Source organism: Catharus ustulatus, chromosome 1 (genome assembly GCF_009819885.2).
Source record: "Catharus ustulatus isolate bCatUst1 chromosome 1, bCatUst1.pri.v2, whole genome shotgun sequence".
Classification (NCBI taxonomy): Eukaryota; Metazoa; Chordata; class Aves; order Passeriformes; family Turdidae; genus Catharus; species Catharus ustulatus.
The window spans coordinates 25396404-25422338 of record NC_046221.1 but is presented as its reverse complement, the minus strand read 5'-3'; the positions used below and the strand labels follow the sequence as shown (position 1 = coordinate 25422338).

The 25935-nt window shown below is 36.4% G+C and overlaps 1 protein-coding gene across 11 annotated transcripts in view; it reads left to right on the top strand.

Annotated features, from left to right (window-relative positions):
• SGCE (sarcoglycan epsilon) overlaps positions 1 to 23854 on the top strand; it is a 32755-nt gene extending 8901 nt beyond the window's left edge. For 2 of the 11 annotated variants that reach the window (XM_033061497.2, XM_042779338.1), the window contains 11 exons: positions 3240 to 3362; positions 5959 to 6116; positions 8864 to 8936; positions 9759 to 9957; positions 11598 to 11760; positions 14957 to 15168; positions 15921 to 15947; positions 16649 to 16837; positions 18474 to 18517; positions 19336 to 19370; positions 21010 to 23854. In XM_033061497.2, coding sequence (XP_032917388.2) covers positions 3240 to 3362; positions 5959 to 6116; positions 8864 to 8936; positions 9759 to 9957; positions 11598 to 11760; positions 14957 to 15168; positions 15921 to 15947; positions 16649 to 16837; positions 18474 to 18517; positions 19336 to 19370; positions 21010 to 21060 — 1274 coding nt within the window. In that variant the 3' untranslated portion in view covers positions 21061 to 23854. Of the gene's footprint in view, positions 1 to 3239; positions 3363 to 5958; positions 6117 to 8863; positions 8937 to 9755; positions 9958 to 11597; positions 11761 to 14956; positions 15169 to 15920; positions 15948 to 16648; positions 16838 to 18473; positions 18518 to 19335; positions 19371 to 21009 lie in introns of all 11 variants that reach the window. The other 9 variants (XM_042779337.1, XM_042779328.1, XM_042779329.1 and 6 more) reach the window with 8 other exon arrangements.
• The last annotated feature ends 2081 nt before the right edge of the window (positions 23855 to 25935 follow it).

Here is a 25935-nt window from a genome sequence, read left to right as displayed (position 1 = left end):
TGAGGATCACAACATACAGGCTGCAACCAACATGATGAAACTTCTGAAATTTCTGGAGATGGGGGTTTTCTGTTTCTGGTGACAGGCTTTGGGATGCAGGCTGATAAAATCCTTCTGAATTCCTTGCTGTGCCTATGTTCAAGACTTATAAGGAGATCTTGGGATCTACAGAAAGTCCTCTAAGCAATCTGGAAACAAGAAAGAGGAAAGCAGTGCTGTCAAGGTAGCTGATTTTAGCAGGGATCTGATGTGATCCTAAGTAATGAAGATTTTTAATTTCCCATGATTAGTTTTGCAGAAGCTTTTCACAGTCCCTGAGGCTTTTATCTACCACAGGGAATTTGCCCAGACAATTCACAGCTGGCAGTCTGCTGTATTAGATTAGTATCTATTTGTTAAGTATATTCAGTTTTAAGCCTAGATCACCCAAGATGATAATTACACATTCATCTCCAGTCTCAGGAAAATAATCATGGGTTTAAATGCTTGTGAAAAAGGTAGCATTGTGCTTGTTTCATTATTTCACTTGTTTCATTATCACACTAGTGATAGCTGTAGTGGACTGAAGAATCGTCATTTCTCTTCTGGTTTTGAAGAAACTTCTTGGAGGAAAAGGAGGGCATCTCTGACAAGGAGGGCAAGAACTTTTGAGCTTTGAATCACCATACTGTTTCATTATGATGTGTTTGTCATTACAAGATAAAACAGGTTTCTGTGTTTTATTTTTCTTCTGAGATGTTTCTAGACTTCCTCCAATATCGGTGTTTTATGTTTTCATCAAATCCTTACTGGCCTGCTTATTTCAGCAGCAGGGAATGTCTCATTGCTAGGAATGAGCAGGCATTTAGTGTTGGTAATAGGTCTCCTATAGCAGACAAAGTAAGTGTTATATGGGTTTTTTCAGTAACTGTTGATTCTATTGTGCTTGTTTCTTTCTGAAAAAGTGGCTTACTGAGAAAAAATACACATTACTTTTTCACTGTTCTTCCTGTTTGAAATGGATTTTCATTGTAGAGGAAAAGCGTGAGAAATGGAAAAATGAACTTTTCTGGTTATTTGATGCACTTTCAGCCAGCCACCATATTTTTGTTAGCTCTTCTGTTCTATTAATGTTACTTTTTTAGCTTTTCTTGAAAATATTTTAAAGAAAATTAGTTAACTTCCTTGTACTGTTTACAACTCATTCACAGAATTGATTGCAGAGTTTTTTAAAATAATTTACTAATTTTAAATAAATAAATCAACAATCTTACTGTACAAAAGTCTGCATAATGAAAATTACTGTGACTGTAATTAACCACACAGAATTGTAGCAATTCAAATTTCAGGATCATTTTAATTTTGTCACTAAGATAAAATTATTAGCAAGGTGCTGTGTTCAGTACTGTGTTAAAAGTGATTTTCAAATACGGGAAAAAGCAAATGCTGTGGAATGTGATCAGTAGTATATCCAGAGCTATACATTCTGCAACATTAAGCTTGAAAAGTATGTAACTAAATGTGGAGGTCTACATTACAGATGTCTGCATCTCCTCTCAGATGCCTCTGCAGTCCATGGAGAGCTAGTCAGCGTAGCCTGGAATCTAGGACATGATTCAACTCATTTTACAGGAGAAATCAAAACAATCAACCCGTAGAAGTGTCTGTTTCTTCTCCACTGACTATAAAAGGAGCCTGACTAACTTAGTGGTGGATGTTGTTTCTGTAGGCATCTAAAATTAGGTGAGAGAGATTCCACTCAGAGTACGTGGTGCAAGGGCTGGAATGCCTGTGATTAATGCCTAATTAGTGGTGCCTTTTTAAGCAGATCTCAAGTAAGAAAGTTGGTGTAATTATAAGGCTGGAGAAATTATACCAGGGTTTAAAAATTACACCAGCATTAAAAAATTGTGTTTTCTCCACATTTCAAATGTGTCCTGCTTGTTGACCCAAGTGTGGGAATTAGCCACTCTGGGACCTACAAGTTTGTTCCTATGAGTTTGCTACAATGACTCTGAAGCTTTTGGAGTCTGTCTTCCCAGCACCTCCATGCTGTGTGGCCTATAATTTGTTTTGGGAGATGTGATTCCTCATGATTTTTTTTCCTGTTTGGCAAGCAAGGCTGGTGGCTGTGTGTGGTTATCTGTGGCTTACCATCTTTACCACTTTTGTAATCTTTGTCTCACTGACAAAATCTATTAGTAATGATCAATTCTTTCAGGGCATTAAATTAAAATTCAGTAGTAATGAAATTTGTAATACAAACTACAATCAATCTTATTAACACACCGTGAGAAACACCTATTAAAAAAGTATTCTCTGTTTATACTTACATTTTGAAACTTGTTGGTAAAGGGGCTTCTTATCCATCTAATGTATTGTAATAATTTCTTCATTCTTCTCATTCATTCAAATATGTATGTAGTTCTGCATCAAATGGGTTATACATAAAAAACCTATGCCCTTGTCAACGGATTTTGTACTAAGTAAAACACCTTACTGTTTTTACATATGCTGATTGTTTTGAATTAGGTTTTCTTTAGGTTTTTGGTCCTCAGTCCTCTTAAACATGGCTTCACTTTTGTTTTTGTTTGGAAGAAGTTTTACCTTTTACCTGACTGGCCTATAAATAGCCTTGTCCTTTTGTTTTACCCTTCTACAAGCCCAACATCTTCAGTAAAGATCTCTTTAACTGAAGTTTGAGATGTATTTTACCCTGGTGGTCTGAGAAAGTCTAGCTTTAAGAACTCTTAAAAAGCAACTGAATTCCTTTTGCTGTGTCCTTTTCTGCATAAGAACTGAAAAATCCAGTGGGGAATGAGAACTGTCAATTGGTAAGGTTCCTCTGTATTTCTCTTGCTTTCTTTATGTAAAATATCAGGCAAACATGATTGTATAATTCATTTAGTGTACTTTTATTAATGTAATATTACAAATAAAGCAACTATTAAATTACAAGAGCCTTCCTCATTTTTTAAAATTACTTAAAAAATAAAGAGCATATACAACTTCTGAAATCTTAACATAGGAAGTTTTGTTTATTGCATTCTTGGAAAGGATCCTGTTGGGCAAAGAGAGGGTTTGCTCAGTGTTCTGTTCTTAAATCTATGTAACCTTTTAAAAATCTTATTAACAGGTGTCTAATACTTGTTGCTTTCCTTCTCCCAGATGCCTGCATTGCTGTTGAAATGCATGAATTTACTAGCGCATGTCTCATTTTTGCCTTTTTTCTGTCTCTTCTCTCTCCTTCTGCTTTTCAGTGTACACAATTCTGTCTAAGGTGCACTCTGATCGGAATGTATACCCTTCTGCTGGAGTTCTGTTTGTTCATGTTTTGGAGAGAGAGTACTTTAAGGGGGAATTTCCTCCTTACCCAAAGCCTGGTATGAGATGCTAAGATTTTCCATATTATATGCAAATACAAAGAAAATGTTGTTATAAAAAATGAAGTCTATTTAGCATACCTTTTGGTTCAACATATAAGATAAACAAGACAGGTTTTAGTTTCTATTGCAATATCTTCAAATGAAATAAAATGTGTAGTCCTACACTTCTAAAATATTCTAGTTTGTGATTGTTTGTGAAAAGATGCATATAATTGTATATTGTGAAAAAAATGTACTTAATTTGGGAAGGTGTAGTAACACATTATATATGTCTGATATTAAGAAGTGTTCCTTCACTTTTGCATTAAATATGAAATTGTGGAAATATATTATGTCTGTTAAAAATGCTGTTTGTCTGGTGACTGTTTCAGACATAGTATGTATCAGGCTATGTGAAGGAGCAGTTTGAAAGCATGTCATAAATATAAGACAAAATATAAGATTAAATCAAATATGAGACTTCATAATACTGTTTTCTTTTATTTTAAAAAATAGTCCTTGGGCTTAAGCCTTCTTCATGTATTTAGGAACAGTTTAATGTTAGCAAGCAGATTGGTTTTAGACAAGGAGCTGTGATTTCCGAAGTATGGTTTTGCCGTACAATAAAGCTAAAACTTGGTCACCACAGGTTAGAATATGTGTAAGCCATCTGGTGGGGGTGGGAAGAGAGAGAGAATTCAGCCACACATGCTTATCAACAATGAAAAGGAATAAATGTATCCAGCTTAGATAAATAGGAGTATTTTCATATAAGAATAGGGGAAACCCATGTACAGTGCACACATAATCAAAGCCTGTTTCATTAATAAATTTTTAATTGATATAAGAGTGCTATTACTAAGACTCACTTTAAAGAAAAAATAAGCTTCTGCTAGCATTGGTTAAATTCTGAGTAAATGTGAGTAAACCTAAATGTTTTTAAAATTTCTTCTCTTTGTAAAATGTATGTTTTTCCTGACATAGATACCCGAGTCTTCATTTATGTCATGGTGACTGGCAGAGTGAAGTTTCCCTCTGTTCCAGTTTTCTCTCAGTTTTGGTACATAGGTAGAAGGAGCTTGGAAATTTTACTAATGATGCGTTATCTTACAGCTGCGGCCTCTTGACATCTGTATGATTCTAAGGTAATAGGAATCTGGTTTCAGATCCTGTTGAAATTGTTGTTCCCACAGACAATTGTGATTATGCCAGAAATACACTGTGAGGTCAGGTGTTGTCATGGTACTTCTTTTTTTGTCTGCTGAGTTGGACCACAGCCTACCTTGATGAAGGAAGGGCAAACCAGAATGTCTCACAGGTGGCATTCAGAATTTTCCCTAAATCATTTATGGTGCTGGGAATTTGTTTAGAGTGGGGTACTAGTAATGCCAGGTTATGGGTTCAAGCTCTGTATGGACCATGCACTTAAGAGTTGGACTCCATGATCCATGTGGGTCCCTTCCAACTCAGAATGTTCCATAATTCTGAATTCTGTGATTCTTACTGCAAGATTAGATTACTGAGATGTCCTGAGAGAATTGTGAGGGAAGTTGTTTTATACCCAAATAGTGGTTTGGTCTGGTTCTGGTTCATTTTATTCAATCAGATGTGTAAATATGTGCCTGAAGAGTAGTTACCTTTGGGCAACACATCTCAATCTCTTTGTCCTTCTCTGGCGGAGATGAGAGCTGTTCATTCTTCACTGGGCTTGGTTTCTGCTTTCTGTGCCAGTCTGGCTGTTATCTTCTTTCATCACTTGTCCTGCAATGCTGTTGCCCTCTCAAAGCCAAGCTGGAGTGCAGGGCAGAGGTGTCTCTGCAGGTTCAGAATGGGTTTGACTTGAGTTCTGTGCCTCAGCTGGACGCTGCCTTGGTGGTGAGGATTTGGTAGTGTACAGGCCTGATTTAATTTACAAAAGCTAAAATAAACTGAAGCAAAATCCAGACACTTCTAAGAGTATCAATAAAAACCACAAGAACTGATGTACTGGTTTGACTTGAGAGGCTTTTACAGATTTCAGCTGGACCACTGTATTTAGTAGCCATCAGTGGTTCCAGTTCACAGGAATGTCTGACCCTTTTTTGAATTAATTTGTTCTCTAAATTAAACTGACTGCCAGGCTCTTGGTGCCAAAGACTTGTATGTGAATCCTAATGCTAACAGAAGCTTTCAGGCATTATTGATTACACAGCCACTGTTAACAGTGCATTGAGGCCCTGGATCCATCATTAAAAACATAAATAAATTGAGAGGGGGAATTAAAGGACTTTGTGCATTTGTCTGTAAGGAGGTTAGATGTTTGAATTTGAGGTGGAACTGAGCTCTGAAAATCAGACTCACTAGTTAGTGAACATTCAGCCGAGACTCTAGTAAGTACCTGCACATTGTCTGCAGTTGGTTACACCTTCCAGGTGTGAGTTTCTTAATACCTGTAAGTGCTAAGTGATGGTTCACTTATTTCTGATATGGTTAAAGTTTGCAAATTCTAATTGTTTTTTCTTCTTAGAAAGGTTGAGAAAGCAAATGAAAGCAGAATAAGATTTCCTAGTTGAAAAATTAATATCAAAGCATTTAGCATTTTCTTGTAAATTCTAACATAATTTCTTTTATCTAGGTGAGATAAGTAATGATCCTATAACATTTAATACCAATTTAATGGGTTATCCTGACAGACCTGGATGGCTACGATATATACAAAGGACACCATACAGTGATGGAGTGCTATATGGCTCACCAACTGTAGAAAATGTGGGCAAGCCAACCATCATTGAGGTATTTGCTTTCAAAGGTTCAAAAATATGTATCTTGGTTTAGAGTGTAAGGTTCAGAACTGTCAAAAAGTTCTCTCTTGTTTTGGAATAGTTGATTTCTATTAAAATTAAAATTTTATTCAAAATATAGAGCAAAAAACCTTTGTAAAAGATGGTACTTGAGGAATAACTGAATCATAACTTTGTAACATTCAACCTAAATATGGGTCAGACTTTTCCCTACTAGATGAAAGTGTTCATAAGCAGTTGTGGGGTTTTTATGCTTGTTTCTTTTTGTTTATTTGCTTGGCTTTTTTGGTTTGATTGTTTTGGAGGTTTTTTTCAATTATTTTTCATCAAATATCCCCTCGTTCATTACTCATGTTTATTGATAGGTTTTATTTTAGTTAGCAGTTTTTTGAATTTAATTCTTATGAGTGTAACAATGACAAAACTGTGGTTTTGAGAGTTAGCTGTTCAAAAAGCACTAACTATTCATTGAGCAGCAATTCAAAAGGGAAAAGGGACAGTATTTTCCACTAGGTATTTCATAGCAGACTGAATCAGACACTGTGTGGTTCAGTGTTAAGAAATCTACGCATTAATTTGCTCCAACCATTTTGCTGCTTCAGCAGTATATTTTTCTTAAACCCTCATGAGTATTTTTTTCTAAATTGCATTTGATGTTTTTCTTTCTCAAGAATGACAGCTCTGAATGTTAAGTTATACTGCAGATAGTTTCACCCATACTTAGTTTTTTATACATCATTCTGTTGTGATTTCAGCAGGACTAATAACATCTGAGAATCGATCATGTGGAGAAGTTCTTGCAGACTTTGCTTATTTTTATGTAGAGTAAACCATTATTTGAAATTGCCAGTTTTTAAATGGCATGTGCTTTATATTCTAGGATCTATATCGAGACCTCCATTCTAAGCATGACCCCAAGCCATATTTGAAGTACAGATTATCTAGCATACAAATAGTTCCTTGCAGTTCCAGTCTTAGATGTGGCTTTTGAATTAATTTTGTGGTATGTGAGGAGGGCAGATGACATTTGATCCTCTTCCTAGTGTGCTCTAAGAGGAGTGATTGCATATTCCTGGCCTGAATATAACTTCCATCATGTTATAATTCCTGAGGGGATGTCATGGGGTGGTCACTTAACTGGAGGAGACCTCATGATTAGGAGAGCCTAGCATTATGCATAGCACTGCAGCAGAGCAGGTAACATTCTTGAGCTCAAGCTCATTTGAAAGCAGTGCAATGACAGTTTGTGTTTGAATGAATATTCAGGACAGAGGCTATCTGCCATTCCTTGGTGTGGTTTGTGGGCTACACTGGCAGCTCCCACTGCTGGAGTGCAGGCTCACAGCAGCCCTGCTGGGTACTGTCCTGATCCTGTACAGAGCTTGTATGACCAGTGGGTTTGATTTTCTGGGTGCTAGTGGTTCAACTGCTGTTGAAGCAATGCTTTGAAAAATTAACAGAATTAGGACTAGAGAAATCTTAAATTTATTTTGTTAATTTTATAATGAAATTGTAACATTAAACAAGATCTGTTTGTGTTGGGTAATCTTTTCCCTCCCCACTTAAACATCTGCAGTATCTATCTGCAGTAGATACTCCAAAGCATTTTTCCTTTTCATTCAAATCCCTTAAAGAAGTGCTTCTGTAACATCTGTTACTTTTATTTATTTAATAGTCAGTGTCACAGTAGTTTGTGGCTCTCTTCACTGAGAAGCAACATATTTCTGTCACTATTGTCACTCCTCTGCCTCTCCTTTGCTCTCGAAATGAGTGAACTGAATTCTAAAATTAGAAAGAAAATTAGTCTTTTCCAGTTTGTTTCATGAAAGATTATCACCTTGCAGGGATAAAAAAGGTAGAAAATATAATACATAATTATACTGATATCCAGCCTCATTCTGCATTTCTTACGAATGAGCACTTAATCGTAGTACAACCTTGGAGTACAGTCACCACTGAGAAGTAACTACTTGCATGCATTTCAGGTATCCTAGATATTTTAACTTTTAGATTAGTATCCTTGCATATTTTCATGAAGGTGTATGTCTGAAAAAATAGGAGTCACCAATGTTCCATCTACCTTCTAGTTTTTGCTTCCCCTACATTTAGAGATTCCAAGATTTTCTTAAAAACTACTTCTACTTGTGTTGGAGCATTTTTTTAATCCATTCATGGAGTGAGACTTCACTGGGGCCAGAGCTAAAACTACATAGTGGTCTCAAAGATGAGAATTCCTGGCATCCCAACACTTTTTCCTTTAAAAAACCTTGCTGTGTAGTTTATTTCCTAGGAGCTATCGATGAATTTAGATCTTACAGTATTGATGGCGGGGGGTTAGAGGCTGCATGGGGAAATGGAGAACCTAATCTGTCCTTATGGTGGTTCTTAAAGATAACAGAAAGAGTACACATGTATGGTAGAACACTTCTATCAAGACCAAAATATATTATTTTTACATATATCCCTTGTTAATTGTATTTAGGTATAGACTGGTCAAGAGAATTCTAATATCCTGACTTGAAGGTAGTACTGCATTAATTAAATTTGCCTTACCTTTCAAATTTTACATTAGTGACCTTACCTTTCAGATTTTATATTAGGGATTTGGTTTCAAAATAAGAAGGCAAGGTACTTAAAGCAGATAACTATTTCTAAGTTGCTAATTTAACTTTCACTGATGTTTCATTTATATAATTTTCATTTTTGCATTGTTTTGTAATCTTATTTTTTTCACTCTAGATCACTGCCTATAACAGGCGTACCTTTGAAACAGCAAGACACAATTTGATCATAAATATAATGTCAGCAGAAGGTATGTACAGAGTATAGCTGGTTGTATTTTTAACTGAATCGGCAAATCCCTCTTATGGGCTCCTGCTTTTGAAGATAAATACTGTAAAATAGTTGTCTGGTGTTCATGCCAAATGCAGGGCCACAGGGGACAAGTAAGAGAATTTTTCCTGCTTTAATTAATTTTGTTTTTTTAATCCAGATTATTTCTGTCATTCAGGGCTGGTTTTTTGGCTCAGTAAAATGTTTGCATCTTTGTTTTTCATTGAACTGCTTCTAAATCAAAATTTTCCTTATCTTTTCAAAGGGACCTTACATGAAGGATTTCACTCTTTCTGCATGTTGTTTAGCTTTCTTAGTTCTGTGTGTGCCTTATGCAATGAACAATTGTGTAGGCAGAATCAGAAAACAGCAGGTTATGGCATATATGGACATTTGGACCTTAAAATTAGTTCTCTTTATCACATTTACATTCTGGAGTGTCACGAGTTGGAATGCATTGCTGCTGCAGATTGATTTTGATCCCCAAATTAGCATGAATATAATTACATCTGTTTAATGAAATTTTACCAACTGAGACTCTTTTCCCCTAGTCTGCTTCTGCATCTCCCTGTTTTATAAAAAACTGAATGTTTTCAGCTCAAGTAGCAGATAATGGTAGTCTCTATTGAATCAAACATAATCACAGTAGGTTCAAAATGAGCTAATTCAAACACAAGATTTTTGGAAAGGCGTATCAGTTTAAAGTAGTATTACGTATATCACTACTCCAGATATTGTGAATATTTATTTTGGGATTTATGGAGCCTTTATTTAATGCAACACTCTTTTTCATCACAAGTAGATTTTCCTTTACCATATCAAGCGGAATTCTTCATAAGGAATATGAATGTAGAAGAAATGTTAGCAAGTGAAGTTCTTGGTGACTTCCTTGGAGCAGTGAAAAACGTATGGCAGCCAGAACGCTTGAATGCTATAAACATTACTTCAGCCCTTGACAGGGGAGGGAGAGTTCCACTTCCCATTAATGACATGAAAGAGGGGTAAGCATGTGTCAGTATGATGTTTTTGCTTCATGGTTTGTTTTTTTTTTTGGTTGCGAGAAGCCTAATATTTTTTCAAGTATCTAGAAACTTTATAATTGCTGTTTAATGTTTTGGAATTAGATATGAAAAATTTACTCATGTTCTGAGCCCCAGTTATAATACAGGTTTATTGTGTTAGATACCACTACAAGAGGGCACAGTTCCTGTATTTTGATGTTAGAATTCAAGGAATACTAATAAATTCCATTAATTGTAAATGAGTTGGTAATAAATATGCTCTTTTGTAATCCCAGTTTTACTTCTGAGCAGTCATTTGGCATGTTTTTCAAGTTTTTAACCATTCCCAATTGATTAAACTCAAAATTTTGAAGCAAGATATGATAGAGCAGAGATTGCAGAGACACTTCAATTTCTGACAGCAGTTAGCATGTAACAGTGTAATTTTTAGCTGTTAGTTATGTGATTCAAGAGCACCGTTGACTTTCTTCAGAAAATCATAAGGTGTCTGGGGAGCTCAGGTTACTGAGTATAAACGGCTGGAATGGACTGTTTCCAGCTGTGATTTGTAACCATAAATACTGTTCTGAACTGTATTTAATTGGAAACTAGTAAGGATTCAGCATTTTCAAATATGATTCTGACAGTGCTTTTCCCTGATGAGAAAATTCCTAGTGTTTTAGACCATTTTAGATATTTTGGAGTTAAATATATAAGTATATAAGAAAGGGATGAAGGTTCAAAATATGAGATGTGTGCTGAAAATACTGGCTTTTTCAGGGCCCTTTTGTGTCTCTGGAGTTTTTGAGCACATTTAAAGAGGCAAAGTGACTCCTATACTAGACAGAGTAATAGCAGAGTCACTTAATACAAATGGCTACACTTCAAAAATTTAGTTAGGTAATGTCTACTGTAACAATTGGCAACTGGGACCTAATTTCTGTTTCAGGATCCATTGGTACATTATTACCTAGTGCAGCAGACTGTATTTTACAGCAGTGTTTCGTATACCTAAATATGGCAATGAATAATTCAATCAATGTAGTAGCTCTTATGTATGGTAATGCTAAATCAAGTATTAGGTTTACCTTCAGCTTTCAGTGTTCTGAAGCAAATTTTGTTGGCCATGCATAGCTACAGCATGGAATCTTTCAGGAGAAGCTGAGGGTTAGCATGTTCATATCTATTAGGTTTAGCAATAACCAGTCTTTGTGAATTTATTTTGAAAACATGGGAAGGAACTCTAAAAATTTATCATAAGATTAAAGGTTTCCTGAAAACAAAATTATGCTATTTTAATATAATTTTCAAAAATAGTACACTGATTTACTTTCGTGAGGAAGCCACACTTGGAGCTCTTTGACTTCATAGAAATTGGCACCACTGATGATAATGAAACATTTACATTAACAAGCAAACCAGAATATGTTGTTAGAAAGCTTTCAATTTCAGTCTGTTACTTGTATGCTTAAAGAGATGAAAGTGTACTATTAAGGAAAATGATTTTTAAAAGTAATTTCAGTATTTAAATAACAGCTGATGATACTGTGTACAGTTTGGATGATGTTTGGAGGAGTATATCATTGTCCTTTGGGATTTGTGAGACATCCTGCTGGTCTGTCACTCATCTCTTTCTGCAGTGTGTATGTGATGGTTGGGGCAGATGTTCCTTTCTCTTCATGTTTACGAGAAGTGGAAAACCCACAAAATCAGCTGAGATGCAGTCAAGAAATGGAGCCTGTAATAACCTGTGATAAAAAATTTCGTACTCAATTCCATATTGACTGGTGTAAAATCTCCCTGGTAAGTTATTTTATTATTGCATAAAAGTGATATTTGTAGAAGTACAGGTAAGAATTTTGCCAGCCTGGTCAGACAATGTTGCCAGTTCCATTTTACTGTGACTGATATTTTTTTGCACCTAGCAGACACCCTTTAAAATTGTGAAAGGATTTTGCTATGTAGGCCAAATTCTGTTAGAGTTGAGCCCCGGTGAAACCACTATATTTGTTTTCACTAGTAGTGAATTCTATAAATGGCCAGAGAGCTCCTGGGCTTAAAAAACTGAAAGTAATGAGAGATGTAGTAGTTCATTAATTCAGAATGTTGGTACTGCTGGTTACACTTCCCTAAAAAGTGTGTGCACACATATATGTTTTCTCAGATACTGATTCTACACTGACCAGTTAATACTATGCTATTAAAAAAATGTTTCTGAAAATTGTCTAAAACATATTTTATGTTAAAAATTAAATAGAAAAATGAATGAAAATATTGTTGAGAAATTAAATAATAAACAGGAACATTCTTCTGAGTCAAATGCAAGAAAAATGATAACCAAACACTAGAGTATGTGCCGTGCAAGGAGAATAATTCCCAGAGAGGAATTTACCTTTTTAAGGTTGCTTTTTTTTTTTTAGTTCCTGTAAGGAAAATCAGGAAATAATATAGTATTGGAAGAGAATGTTGCAGGTAAATCTGAACAATGATGGTGAAGGTATATAAAATAAACTTAGGTGGTTGTTGAGCTGCCTCAGACATTATCCAGGAGGAAGCTAAAAGGGAGATATTATACACTGGATGGAAAAAACTTATTGAATATAAAGAAAGGTATTCACACACAAAATTGATTGGATAAACTCCAGTCTTTTCTGCCTATACTTTAGGAAAGGTTCTAGAAGGTTGGATAATACTTGTTACAAAAGAATACCCAGATTATTTGCTTTTTATTGGCTTTCTGTTGAGAAATTGTAAAAGGCCCAAGTGTACACAGCAGTACTTACCAGCACCTGAAAAATAGCAGAAGGCAGCTGGTCTTTGGCAAGAACAAACTATGTCAAGTCTTCCATTTCCTTCTGCAAGGAAGAAGTAGGACCAAAGTAGAGCAGCATATGTCATTCCTTCTTGCTAAGGTTTTTTGATGCTGTCTCACAGGCAAGCTCAGGAACATGACCTAGATGAAGGTAGAAACTAGTGGAGAGCTGGTTGGTAGCCACAGTCATAGCAGCATTAATAATAATTCCTGTCTGTTCCTCATTAATAGCTGGATTGGGGAATGTGCTTATTAAAATAAATTTGTAGTTCCCCATGAAACTGAAAGGATCTACAGGTGCGTTGAAGGATATGATGGAATTCAGAAAGGTTTTGAGAAACTGGAGAAATAGTCTTGGAAAACAGGATGAATTTTAAAAGAAGCAGGAGAGGGATAGTGCACTAATGCAAGAACAGTCAGCAGTGCCCATGCAGAAGGAAAAGAAGCTGGTTAGGAGTACTTCTTCAGAGAAAAATGCCTGATAGTGGCAGTGGCTCATAAACTAATCATGAAGCATCATTGTCATGCTAGTTTGAGAAAAGCAGAGATCACCCTGGCATGTGTAACAGGAACAGGCTTTCAGAGATGTGCTATTTTCTGCAGCAGCTATAACAAAACCTTCTGGAATTCAGCGCTTCTCTTGGCGGTGTGCCACAGTAACTAAACTGTCTTAGGGGTGTTTACTGTTGCCAGCAGCATTTCTACTGTAACCTGCTGCGTCAAAGAGAAAAGGGAGCCAAACCTCCCTCTATCTAATCACAGTCTGCTTTTCCCAAGGCAAGCTGAAAGACAGGAATTCTCCCCAGATCTATGGGCTGGGAGGGAGTTGAGCTCTGTTTCCCATGTCCACAATTTAAGCAAGTGACAGAAAATAGAGCCATCATATCCTCATCCTCACACTGTTTATGAGGTGGTGTTGGCAGTTAGCAGCCAATCAAAAAGTGGATTTAAATTTGGGGGTCCCACATTCTGGAAGGATGGGCAATGTAGTAAATGCTCCACTCGAAGCAGCTGTGTGACAGCTTGTTCTCACACTGTGTATGGACCTCTGTGAGTCACATCAATAAGTACATATTTTTTGTGTGTTGTTAGGGTTTGAGATTCAGCTAAACAGCCAGGTGGAACTCAGTGTCCCTAACATAAAAGATACTCTGGAATTAATGAGCAGAGAATACATAAATTAATTTTTGCTTAACAAACACTTACATATATATGTGTGTGTGTGCACGCACGTTTGAGGCTCAGCATGGTTTCTGGAATTCCATAAAAATCTCTTCACCCATTGCCTAAGCCGTAATACGGCATTTTATGACTTGAAGTGTAAATTATAAAGAAGTGACCATAATTTGCAAGATTTCTCAATGAAAAGTCAGACAAAAGGTCAAGCACTTAAGCAAATATGTTTTATTTGTATTAATGATGTGGAGATTAATGATCTTAAAGCTGGTACTGATAACATTTGACAGCAACATCTAACTGAAGGTAACAAAAAAAAAAAAAAGCAGATGCAGAAAATTAAGTCATCTGGGAATGTCACTCAAAAGCAGTAGGAAATCTAGCAGCAAAACAGGTTTGTATTTCTAGGATCATTGGGCACACAAACACACACAAATTATGACCAGAAATGTAGCTTTTGGAGGCTAATAGAGTTTGTGTGAGGTAGACAATGAGCTGTCCTCAGCAGCTCAGTTGATGGCTCTTGGTTTTTTGAGCACTGGATGTAAAGTGTGATATGAAGGAGAAGGAAGAACATTGTAGGTATGTCTTTGCCACCTTTATACAAGAGAGGACAGTATTGTTATTTAGGAAGATTAGTAAGAAATGGATAAATTAATCAAAAAGAAATCAGTATCAGTTAACTAGTTTGCACTGAAGATGTTTACTGAATTTGTACTCAAATACTGTTTGTGTGAGATATGCCTAAAATTAATCTGTAAAAGGCATGGTAACTCTGGTAGGAACAAAAGAGAGTAGTAATATAACATTACTTATCCCACTTGTCAGAAGCTTCATAAAATGTAAGCTTCTATTATATTTTAAAAATGGTTGAATTAAATGGTACAAAATTAGTAAAATGTGTAATACAGATATTTTTATATGTTATGGTTAGTTAAATACCGCCTGCTTTTACATTCTGTTTCTTTGTTATTTAATTGTCTTTTTTCTTTTTTTTTTCCTGGGTATCAGGTTGACAATACAAAACAAGTTTCCACCTTTCAGGAAGTGATTCGTGGAGAGGGAGTATTACCTGATGGTGGAGAATACAAGCCACCTTCTGATACACTGAAAAGCAGAGACTATTACTCGGATTTCCTAATTACACTGGCAGTGCCCTCGGCAATAGCACTGGTGCTTTTTCTAATTCTTGCCTATATCATGTGCTGCCGACGGGAAGGAGTGTGAGTACTTTAACGTGCTAATAAGTAACTCTTGATTTTTCTAAGATTATAATGCCTAGAAGGTTATTTGTTAGAATATCTCCATTCAGTTCATTATAAACATTTAAAACAGGCTAAAAGGTATCTGCTTGTAATACCGGACTAGTTTACACTTAAGCACATGCACTGATTTCCAAGCAAGTGGATGTAGGGCCTTTAGTTGTTCTAGAAAGGGTTAAAATACTCAATGTATGCTCAAAACTCCCCAAAATCTCCACACGTGCACAGCTCTCCAAAATGCCCCCAGGAAATAAAATACTAATAAAGGATCATTGGTTCAGGAGAATATTAAGTAATTTCTAAAATGCTAACTTACATTACATAAACCTGGTTGAGGAGATTAACTGAATTTAGATGTATGATCAAAGAAAAACACATAAAAAGAAAGCAGCAAGTAACGTGATTTCTGCCATTTCTTACACAAACTACAATTTCATTTTGTCACAGAATTTATTTTAGCCAGAAGCTTGTTCTTTAACCTGCATTTTTCATTTCCCTGTGTGTGTGTCTGTGTGTGTCTGTCACCACTATCACCTCTCTCTACGTGCGTTCATCCAGGCCTCATCATAAACCCCGTTGCAAATGCTGCCAAGTTGCGTTTAGCAATAACCTTGTCAGCATTTCTACATCATGTACTGTTTTCATCATCAGATAGATAATTGTTCCAACTATCAATGCTATTATTTAATTCATAAATTTTGTTTTGTTTTTAGGGAAAAGAGAAACATGCAAACACCAGAGTAAGTGTCTTCTTTCCTGTTATTTTTCTTTTACCATTTAATTTTCATTCTCAGTAGCTCGTCATGCTTCATACATATGTGTCATAATCTTCTTTCATTCTCTCTAATTCATGGTTTAATTCATAAATGTGAAAGCTGCTTTTAAATCAGAATCTTGGCAAGGATAGAAGACCAGAATAAAAAGGGTTTGAAATTAAAGACTGTCAATTCAAAATAAAATAGTGCTGTTAGAATAAATATGTTAATATGCAATTAATACTCCTGGTTATTAGACTCTCAAACCTGTCTCTTAAAGGCAGTGAACAGGAAAAGAAATATCCTGGAAGGTATCCAGTGCCTATAATATGGAGTGTTTTAAAATTGATTTACAAGCTTTTATGAATCTACCACAAGAATCAGGAGTTAACCAAAACTTTAGCTTCAGCAAATAAATGGACCATCAGCCACAAACTGCACAGTCTTGAATCCCATGAAAAATATCCATTCAGACAAAAAAATCCAATAGAATAATTACCGCCTTAAAAAATTAAATAAATCAAATATTTATTAATAAATGATGTGAAAGTTGTATTTGTTGCACTATATTCTGTAGCATGCATCAAAGTCCTTGTACTTTAATAATAATAATGATAGCAAAATTCTCTCTGTTTTGATAGAGCACTTGAAGTATATATTCACTACTTTATTTCCCTCTGACACAGCATCCAGTTGGTGCACCACAGTGCTATACAGAAATCCACCAAAGAGCTCCGTGACATGTCCAAGAACAGAGAGATCGCGTGGCCGCTTTCCACACTGCCCGTGTTTCACCCGGTGACGGGCGAGATCGTCCCGCCCCTGCACACGGACAGCTACGACAACACCAGCATGCCTCTGATGCAGACACAGCAGTAAGTGTTCACACCCACCTCTGCCTCTTTATGCTCACTGTACTGCATGACCTAACTGTAGATTTCAGTGCTTGTCCTCCAAAACATGCTCCTTATGGGAGGATTCAGTAGTTCTGACTCTAGTTCAAGATTGCTCTGATGTTGCGTTTCCAGCAGGGAGGAAGGCCTTCTGTTATAAGATTAAATGGCTGGCTTTCAGTCTGCAGGCTTGCAAGAGGCTTGACATGGAACAGTTAGGTTTCTGCATGTTTTGGAGGAAAACTACTTTTGACAGAGAAATCGATTAAAACTGTTCTATTTTAGACACCCTGTCTCTTGACCCATATCTTTGGGGTTCTGGTATAAAACTATCACCAGGTTGGTGGTAGTTTTATGCCAGAAAACCTAGACTTTGTAAGTGGTTAGTCCTGTACCTGTCACACATGGTTTGTGTTTGAAATGTTGATATTGAACAGAAGAACACACTCCATTACACAGATAATAAATTCAGGTTTGCCAAGAAAAACGCTCATAGCTCTCTCCTGTTTCCATTGTTGCTGCTCTCTTTCCAAGACAGAAACCAGAAAAATAATGAATTCCTGTTCCTTAGAGTTTATTTATCAGTAACTTAGTGAAACTAGTGAGGCAGACCCAGTGCTTTGCACAGGTTCTGATTTGGACAGGTCCATAGAGCTGTTGCAAAGAGGCATTTCTGGAAAGGTTTGGTTGAGGTGCTTGGGGCTGAGCAGATCTGAGGCAGTGGTGTCAGAAGTGGCTGGCATTTTTCAGTGCTGTGCTGTAGCACCAGCTCCAGCTGGCACCTCTTCTGCTGGCAGGGCTGCATGGCCCTGATGGTACTGGTCCTGTGCCAGCTCTAACTCAGCCCTAATTTATACATGCTTGTCCTAAATTCCCTTCACAACGTAGATCTGTGCTGCAGGAGTGTTTTCTTCTCCTCCCCATCCCAAAAGTTAAATTCTCCAGAAAGGACAGCTGTATAAATTACTCCTTGTACAACGGCTGCAAAATGCTCTGCCCCCCATCTTTTACAGCTTCTTCTCTATTCAGAATAGCAGTTTTTATAACTGGGGTGCCAAATCCTGTACCAAAGGCTTTCTTGACTTGTACATAGGGTATTCATCTGCTTCACCTACACTGTAACCCTTAATTCCTTTCTGTAAAAACACCTCTATCTGGTAGCTGTTAAAATAGACACTTAAGCAGGGCACAAAAATGCAACTTTGCCTTGATAAGTGAACTGGTCTGACACGTAGGAGTGGCTGACAATTCATTCATTCCACAGCCAATTACTGCGTTGCAAATGCTGTCACCTCCACTGTAATCATGGCATATGGAATATTCACTTACAGAAACCAAACTTTTGCTTAACTTCAGAAACCCATAGCGACTCTTGTGGCCTCTGTCATTTCACCAAGTCTGAGTCTTTGAACATAGCTGACAAGTGAAATAATAGGAACTACTTTCACACTAATTGTCGCTATTTCATGGTCTTGGCTAACCTTTGGACATCTGTATGCATAGTGAAAATAAATTATTGCTTCATTAGCAAAAAAAAGAAGTGTAAATACTGAACTTTCATCAAAGTACACTTCAGACTTGTATGGAAACATTAAAGATATTAAATGGTTTTTTATAGGAACCTGCCACATCAGACTCAGATTCCACAGCAGCAGAGTGCAGGTCAGTACTCAGAAAATACTGTAATTATTAAGTGACCAGTGTGGAGAAAACACTAGCCAAAATGTATACAGTCTGTGGGCAGTGGAAATAATTTTAAAATAGAGTAAAGTATTACGGAATTGTCATTTCAGATTTTTTTTTTAATACATTTTGAAAATTTTGGCATGGGATTGATTAAGCAAGGAAGAAATGCTATGTTAGGACTCTGCATGAGAGGCTGGAATTTAGTTCAGCTAACTTAGAAACCTCAAATAACTTCTGTTATATGAAGTTACAACCAGATTCCCAAATGCAGTTACATGGTCTGGATTCTGATACTTGATAGGAAATCTAAATTTATAATTCCCACCAATATTGGCTAAGCTTTGAAGAAGGAGCTGTTTATTGCAGTTACTAGACATAAAGTGTTGATACTGGGGAACATGTGGTGAGGCACATCCCTCTTCAGGTTTCCTGTGTCCTAGTCATCAGTTTTATATCATTCTCACAAATGCTCATGTACTGACTGAGGTCAGGAATGACCCATCCGACTGTGGACTAAGGCTGACTGTCCTCTCTACTTAGGTTTTGAGAAAAACCTAAAGCCATAGCCATGTGAGAGAGGGTAAGGACCACACAGGGAAAAAGTAGAGGCCAAGTGTAATTTTTAAATATTCAAAGAGATATTTAATCAAAACTCTAGACATATATATATATAGAACGTAATATTGGAACTACAGCTCCAAGCAGAAGATTTGTTTTAACTTAGGAGTTACATAAGCAACTCTTCCTTTTCACTGAAAATCCTTCTTCTTCATTACTGCTTTCGGGGATTAAAGGAGAATATCGTATGACAACATTTCAAAGATTTGAGGCAAGTATATAATAGATGTTTCTCTCCATGTAGGTTTTGTTATGTGGAAATTAAAAACACAGGTATAAAAAGTCTGACAGCAGTTCTGGTAGCTTTGCCATTTGTGTTCTTCATTGTGCATATGCTGGAAATGGTGGATGACCCTGGCAGTCAAAGCCTTGATCCAGAGCATCCAGCACTGGTTTGGGTTGACATTTAGCACAGCTCTTCTCACTCACACTGTTTAGAAGGCAGAATAAAAGTGTTACACAGTGCTGCTCTTCCACTATGACTGTTTAATTTCAAGAATTCCAGTGTGTCTTGCAGCAAATAGGATGCAAAATCACCAGGTAATACTGTACAGTGACAGCAGTGAGGCATTGTTGCAAAGGTATGAAATACAAGCTAGCACGGGTCTGTCACTATTAAGTCGCACTGAAAAACTGCCCTAAATTAGATCTTAAGAACTCTCCTGTGTCTGTATTTTTTGCAGTACATTATTTTTGTAGAATACAACTTTTCTTTCATATTCATCACAGATGCTGCCTGTGACAAGCTCTCAGTAATCCGGGGGGCAGGTGGTGGAATGCATTTGGGATAGAGGGTATCTCCTCCTCTTCCCTTGGTTTATAATGACACCTTGCTTTGTAACTCAGGTGACCCTGCAAGCACTCCCATGCCATGATGGCATGTGCCTTTTGCAGCTTTTCTGAAAGGATATCCATAACTCCTGTTGCCAGATTGTTAGATTTTTAGAAAGTTATGACTTAAAACAAAATTCAGGCACTACTAAGAGTTTTTTAGTGGCATGAGTACAAACTTAGCAATCAGTAGGAAATTTACAGAAATATAACACCTAAGGCAAAAAAACCTATAGAATGAGGCATTAATTGTTAAATTTTCTTCTTTTCCTATAGCAAACTTGCAGTAATATACTCAGGGAATTTAACATACTATCAGTGACAGCTGTGAATAAGAAATTTCTATTTTTAATCTTCAGTAGACCATATTTAGTAATTTGAAGAGCAGACCATGAATAACTTGTCCATTTCGGGAACTATAAGAATCCCCATTAAGGAATAGTTTTATTTTAACCTTGTATAAAAAGGCAGACGTAGTAGCTGACATAATACTTGACTGTTTCACAAAGTTAAAAGCTAATTGGGAAAGAATTGTGTGAAAGGTGACCACTCACATCTAATGTTTATTACACTGATGGAAGTTGCTACTGGTCTCCAATATGAACAGATACATTAGGTTTTATAATTGTCTCTTTGTCAGTAGGCAGGATTCATGAGGACTGTTTAAGGTGCATAAGATGAAAAAGCATATAGGATATTCCTATGATGTAAAAGACTAAATATTGCATGTACACCATGTACCACCTTTTCTGTTTTGTGCCTCAGCCTCCCTATGAAGTCTGTTAGATCCAAAGTCCCAGTTAAACCATCTTTTCATAGCCCTCTCACTTCCCAGAAGAATGCTTTGCCATGTATATGTCATCTTTTGATCCAAGTTGTATTTGTAGCATTTCTCCAATGTGGTTGTTGATAAAGAAATAATAAATACTATTTATGTGCTGTGCTCATAGTTGACAGTTCAGTACTGTTGAAGCATCATGTGTCACTGATGGGTTATATAAACTCTCATCTATTTGCAGGTAAATGGTATTCCTGAGGAAAGAAAACTAACAGAAGCAATGAATTTGTAATCAAAGAAGGCAGCAAATTGTCTCACTTCCCTATTTGTTCTGGTTGATGCATGAGTTTTCTGGTGTATATTGTGCATGCTCACAGTATTATGATGCTTTCAGTGCCAGGAGTACAATCACTTCCATATAACTGATGTACTGTATCCTTTTGTACTTTGGACATTTTTGACAATTTGTATACACCGATAACTTTTTATATTTGTTACATTCAGAAAGTAATCTTTAATGTATATATGTACATATATATACATATATGTATGTATGTGCATATATATATATATGTATTAATAAATATCAAGCTTTTTCCTGTCTTGTGATCTCTCCTGAAAGTTTTAACAGGGAAATCAAAACTTAAAAGATTCAAAGGATTTCAGACTCTTAATAGGATGACATAATTGCCTAACATTTGCACAGGAAAAGCAGTACTGTACAAGCATGAAAACTTGTGCAACATGATAAGGCTCAAAATTAGTATTGCACATGTATTAGATATTAACTTTTTAGAGATTACCAAATATGATGAGGAATGTTATTTTTGAAAAATAAATAACTCCCCAGAGTAAATAACTAAAACTACTTATAATAAAAATGGGATTTCTGTTATTTTACCAGATATTTAAACTATTTCAAAATTTGTAAATAATAAATAATTTAAAATCTGTCCATTCATTCATCTGGTTATGTTAGAAGAAACTGTTACAAACTACTGTAGGCAAAAATTAATGTCTGCAAGTAAGCAAGGGTTTAATTTGGTACAGTATACCTGGACTAACTCTTTAAATTTTTTTGGTGATATTCCAAATAAACAGCCCCAATGCTGTTTATTTTTTATATATCCTCCACATTTTTTTTTCTTTTTGGAGTGCAAACTTTTGGGAGAATTACATGTCCAGTAAATCAGGGATTATATTTTCACATCTTAAAAAGGATTTAATTAAAGGCATACTTTGCTGGGGGGTGGTTTCTTTGATAGGCATTTGTCCATGCAGCTGAAAGCTTAATAATATATGGACTTTGCTAAAAGGATCTGAACTGGGGTTTCCATGTTTTTCAAGACATCTGTAATTCATCTACTGACACTTTTAATGAGATTTTAAATGAATTTCTGATGCTTCTTTAAATCTTCAAATTTAAGGACATCACACAAGACTTCAGGGTCTGCAGCTGTAAGAGCTGACACCAATTCTTGGGGTTTTACCTCAAAGCATGGTACTGTTTTAAGCTGACACTTACACTTTGTCTTTTTTTCTGTAATATTTTCTCTTTCAGAAGCTGTATGTTCATCAGGACATTGCATTGTAAGCAGAAAACTGCGTCTGCTTTAAAATTGCTAAATGCTGGCTACATTTCCTTAGCTGAGGTTCTGAAGTCTCTGCTAAGAGAAATTTGAGTAATTTTGGAATTTAAAACTGAGGAAAAAAGGAATCTGTAAAATGAGGTCATTTTGTAAGAAGACCAAAGTAGTTGCTCTTGGTTTTGTGGTTTTTGGTTTGTTTTTGTTTTTCTCTTTTTACAGTAATGACCCAGTTCTGTCAAAACACAGAACTTTAATTGACATTAATTTTTAAGCATCAATGATGTGTTTGTTAGGCTCAGACCTGAAAGCAGGATCTCAGCAGATAGACCAAGTCCTGATCTGCTTTTTAGACTAATTTTGAGCACCAACTATGATAACTATGGCAGCAAAGTATATAAGCAATGCTCAGTACATGGTACCTACTTGTATATTGTCAACCCTTCAGTATCAGTTTACAAAGCTGCTCTGCATGCTCAGCACAGCCCACAGGATCTGGCAGCAAATCCTGCGGGTGGTTGTTAGACCAGGAGAAGTAGCTCAAGCTACAGGCATTCAAGTTGAGAAATTAAAGACAGTTCCTGAAACAGGTGGAATAAAGAGCCATTCCTACACACTTTCCAAGTGGCATCCATCATGCCTTCCTACCTCATCCAAAAGATACCAGGGAAGAGACTTCACCAGTCAATCAGCTTCCTCAGAGACACCCCCTCTTCCTTCCAGCAGCTTGGATGCTTATCAGTGAAAAGCAAAACACAAAACTGCACACTGAAGTTTATAGTAAATTAAACATTTTCATCTCTTACCCAAGGTGTAAAAAAATTCAAGTACAATCAGCATTTGGCTTCTATTAGTTTATACTACTATTTTCCAGTGTATTAGCTGTCAGTGTTTTGAAACCAAAATGAATGGAATGGATTTTAAATAATGATTTTTAATGCAATGTAAGATTAAACTTTGTAAATAGTTCTGGGTGTGGATCATAGCAATTTCTGATAACTCCAGGATGACATGACAATCAATGGATCTACCAGTTGAGCTGCTCCCAACTTATTTGTATTAATGTAACAGTGCCAATATATTTAAGGAAATGAACTGTTACATACATGCATAAAGAATCTGTTTGTAGCAGTGGAGGCTCCACCTATTTTGGAAAGAATCTAATGATGTAGATCACATAGGTATTAAGAATACCTGAACTATTTTATGATTGAAATCATCATTTATCTGAGGTAAGTTTAATAATAAATTATTTATTTTTACTTATTAAAACAATTACTCTGAAAGCATAGATTTATAAAGCTGGTTAGAGACACCTAATGGCTAAAGAATTAGTAATAATAAAGACAGTAAATTCACAGTCTCTTTTATCATTATATGATGACAATATGAATTGATACTGTATTAAGTTGCAACCAAATTAAATAGAAAGCCCTACAGGTCTCTTTGTACATACATGAAATGTATCATCTAATAAAATGGAAAACACAAAACAGTGAACTTTTTGCCTGATTATTTTACAAAAGAGTGCCTGAACAACATTGTTAGAGCTTTTAATTCCAGCCCCAATACTGCATGGTTGGGTCTGAGATCTGGGGTGGAGCTGATGGTGCAAGGTTTGTTTAACTGGGGATGATGCCTCAACAGATCTCTTAACTGGAGAGAAGGGAGAGGATTTGCCACACTTAATGTGGGCACCTGAACGATGTATCTCCCTAATTATAAAATCAGGACTTTTGGGGATCACAGAATATGCTGAGGTGGGAAGGGACTCGTCAAGATCATCGAGTCCAACTCCCAGCCCTGCTCACGACCATCCCCAAGGGTCACACCAAATGCCTGAGAGCATTGTCCAAACTTGTTGGATTCTGGCAGCCTTGGTGCTGTGACCACTTCCCTGGAGAGCCTGTTCAACTACTCTTTGGGTGAAGAACCTTTTCCTGATATCCAGCCAGAACCTCCTGCCACAACTTTAGGCCATTTCCTTGTGTATTGTCATTGGTCACAAGATTGAAGAGACTGGTACTTCCTTTGCTTAAGGAGCTCCTTCTGTGAGAGTGGGATTGAAGTAGCTCAAGTAGAACCTAAATTCCTTAACTCAAGCAAGTCTTAAAGATGGGCTTGGTTTCTTGATGTTGCCAGACCAAAGAAAAGCTGAGTCACTTCCTCTTTCCTGCAGAGAAAAGCATCTGACGCTTCCACTGTGGAGTTCTGCTGAGGGCCCCTGAGCTCCAGGCTGGCTTTGGCTACTGGAGCTGTAATTTCATCAGAGCAGGGACAGTGCAATTTACTGCAGAGCAATCTTCTTGCACTGCAGCTGCCTTAGTTTGTGACACAGTGAACTGCAGCACAGCTAGAGACTGGCAATAGAGAGTTTTTACTTAAATGACGCTGCTCCCATTACAAAAATAAGCATCCACAGCACATTTATTTAATGTTTAAATTACTTCATATTTTTACATAACCTGAAAAGAAAATATATTTATCCCACATACAGTAATAGTAAACAAGTGCATTATTTCAAACATTAAAAATAAATCTTTTAACCAAGTCTGTACAACAGATAAATAGCGTTGTATCTACAATAGTTAACTTGTGAAGAACAAAACAAAAATTATCCCTCAAGCTCACAGTTCCCTGTTGCTCGTAATACTGGCATAGATGAAGGTTATGCTCACTATCCCCCCCTATGGTGTTCCACCTACACCCTTTCCTTCAGTCACTCAAATGGATTGATCAACGAGGTTAAATTCCCAAGCATTGGAAGCAAGATGCACACAGAACAAACAGTGGAGTGTCTTTCCAGTATCTTGAAAACAGCTGGGAGGCTTAGTAAAACTGCTGAATTTGGGGGAAGTGAATGATTTCTTTTTTTTTTTTTTATGATGAATGACTGGTTATTCTTTAAAAGAAACTGTTCACAACACACACACAAAAAAAATTTGAAGAAATTATTTTCATAAATTTGTTTTGCATTCATTCATGGCTGCAAGATTGAATTCAATGTTTTACCTGGGATAAGAACAAAAACATGCATGTGATAGTACATAGGGTAAAAATTAGGATTCATGTTGTTTATAATCATACATAATTGCACATTTACTTGGAAAATAATATTGCCCTCATGTTTTTGCCTGCTAACAAATAATCAGAAGAAGAATAAAATTAAAACGCAACTAGAGGTCAAACTATTACTTGAACCAAACCCACAACCAACCAAGAAATGTCCCTAACTTCACTGATCAGTAGAACGTAAACAATAGCTTGTCACTGCCACACTGAAGGACTATTTCTTTCAATTATAGATTTTGCTAAAGGAAAAAATTAGTTAGAAATATTGGGCACTGCTAAAAAGGATGGGAAAAAAGTTTTTTTCAAACAGCTCCAATCTCATTTCTCTTGTAATTCTGAGACTCAACCACCTGCATGCAACAAAGTTGACCATTCAATCCTCCTCCTCATGATACCAACAGACTGACTTGCATCCTCTTAAATGAAAATGTTATTACAGCATAGAATATGGCACCAGTTCCCTAATGGGACCTAATTCAAGGTCACCTACAAACAGGGAGAGGGTCAAA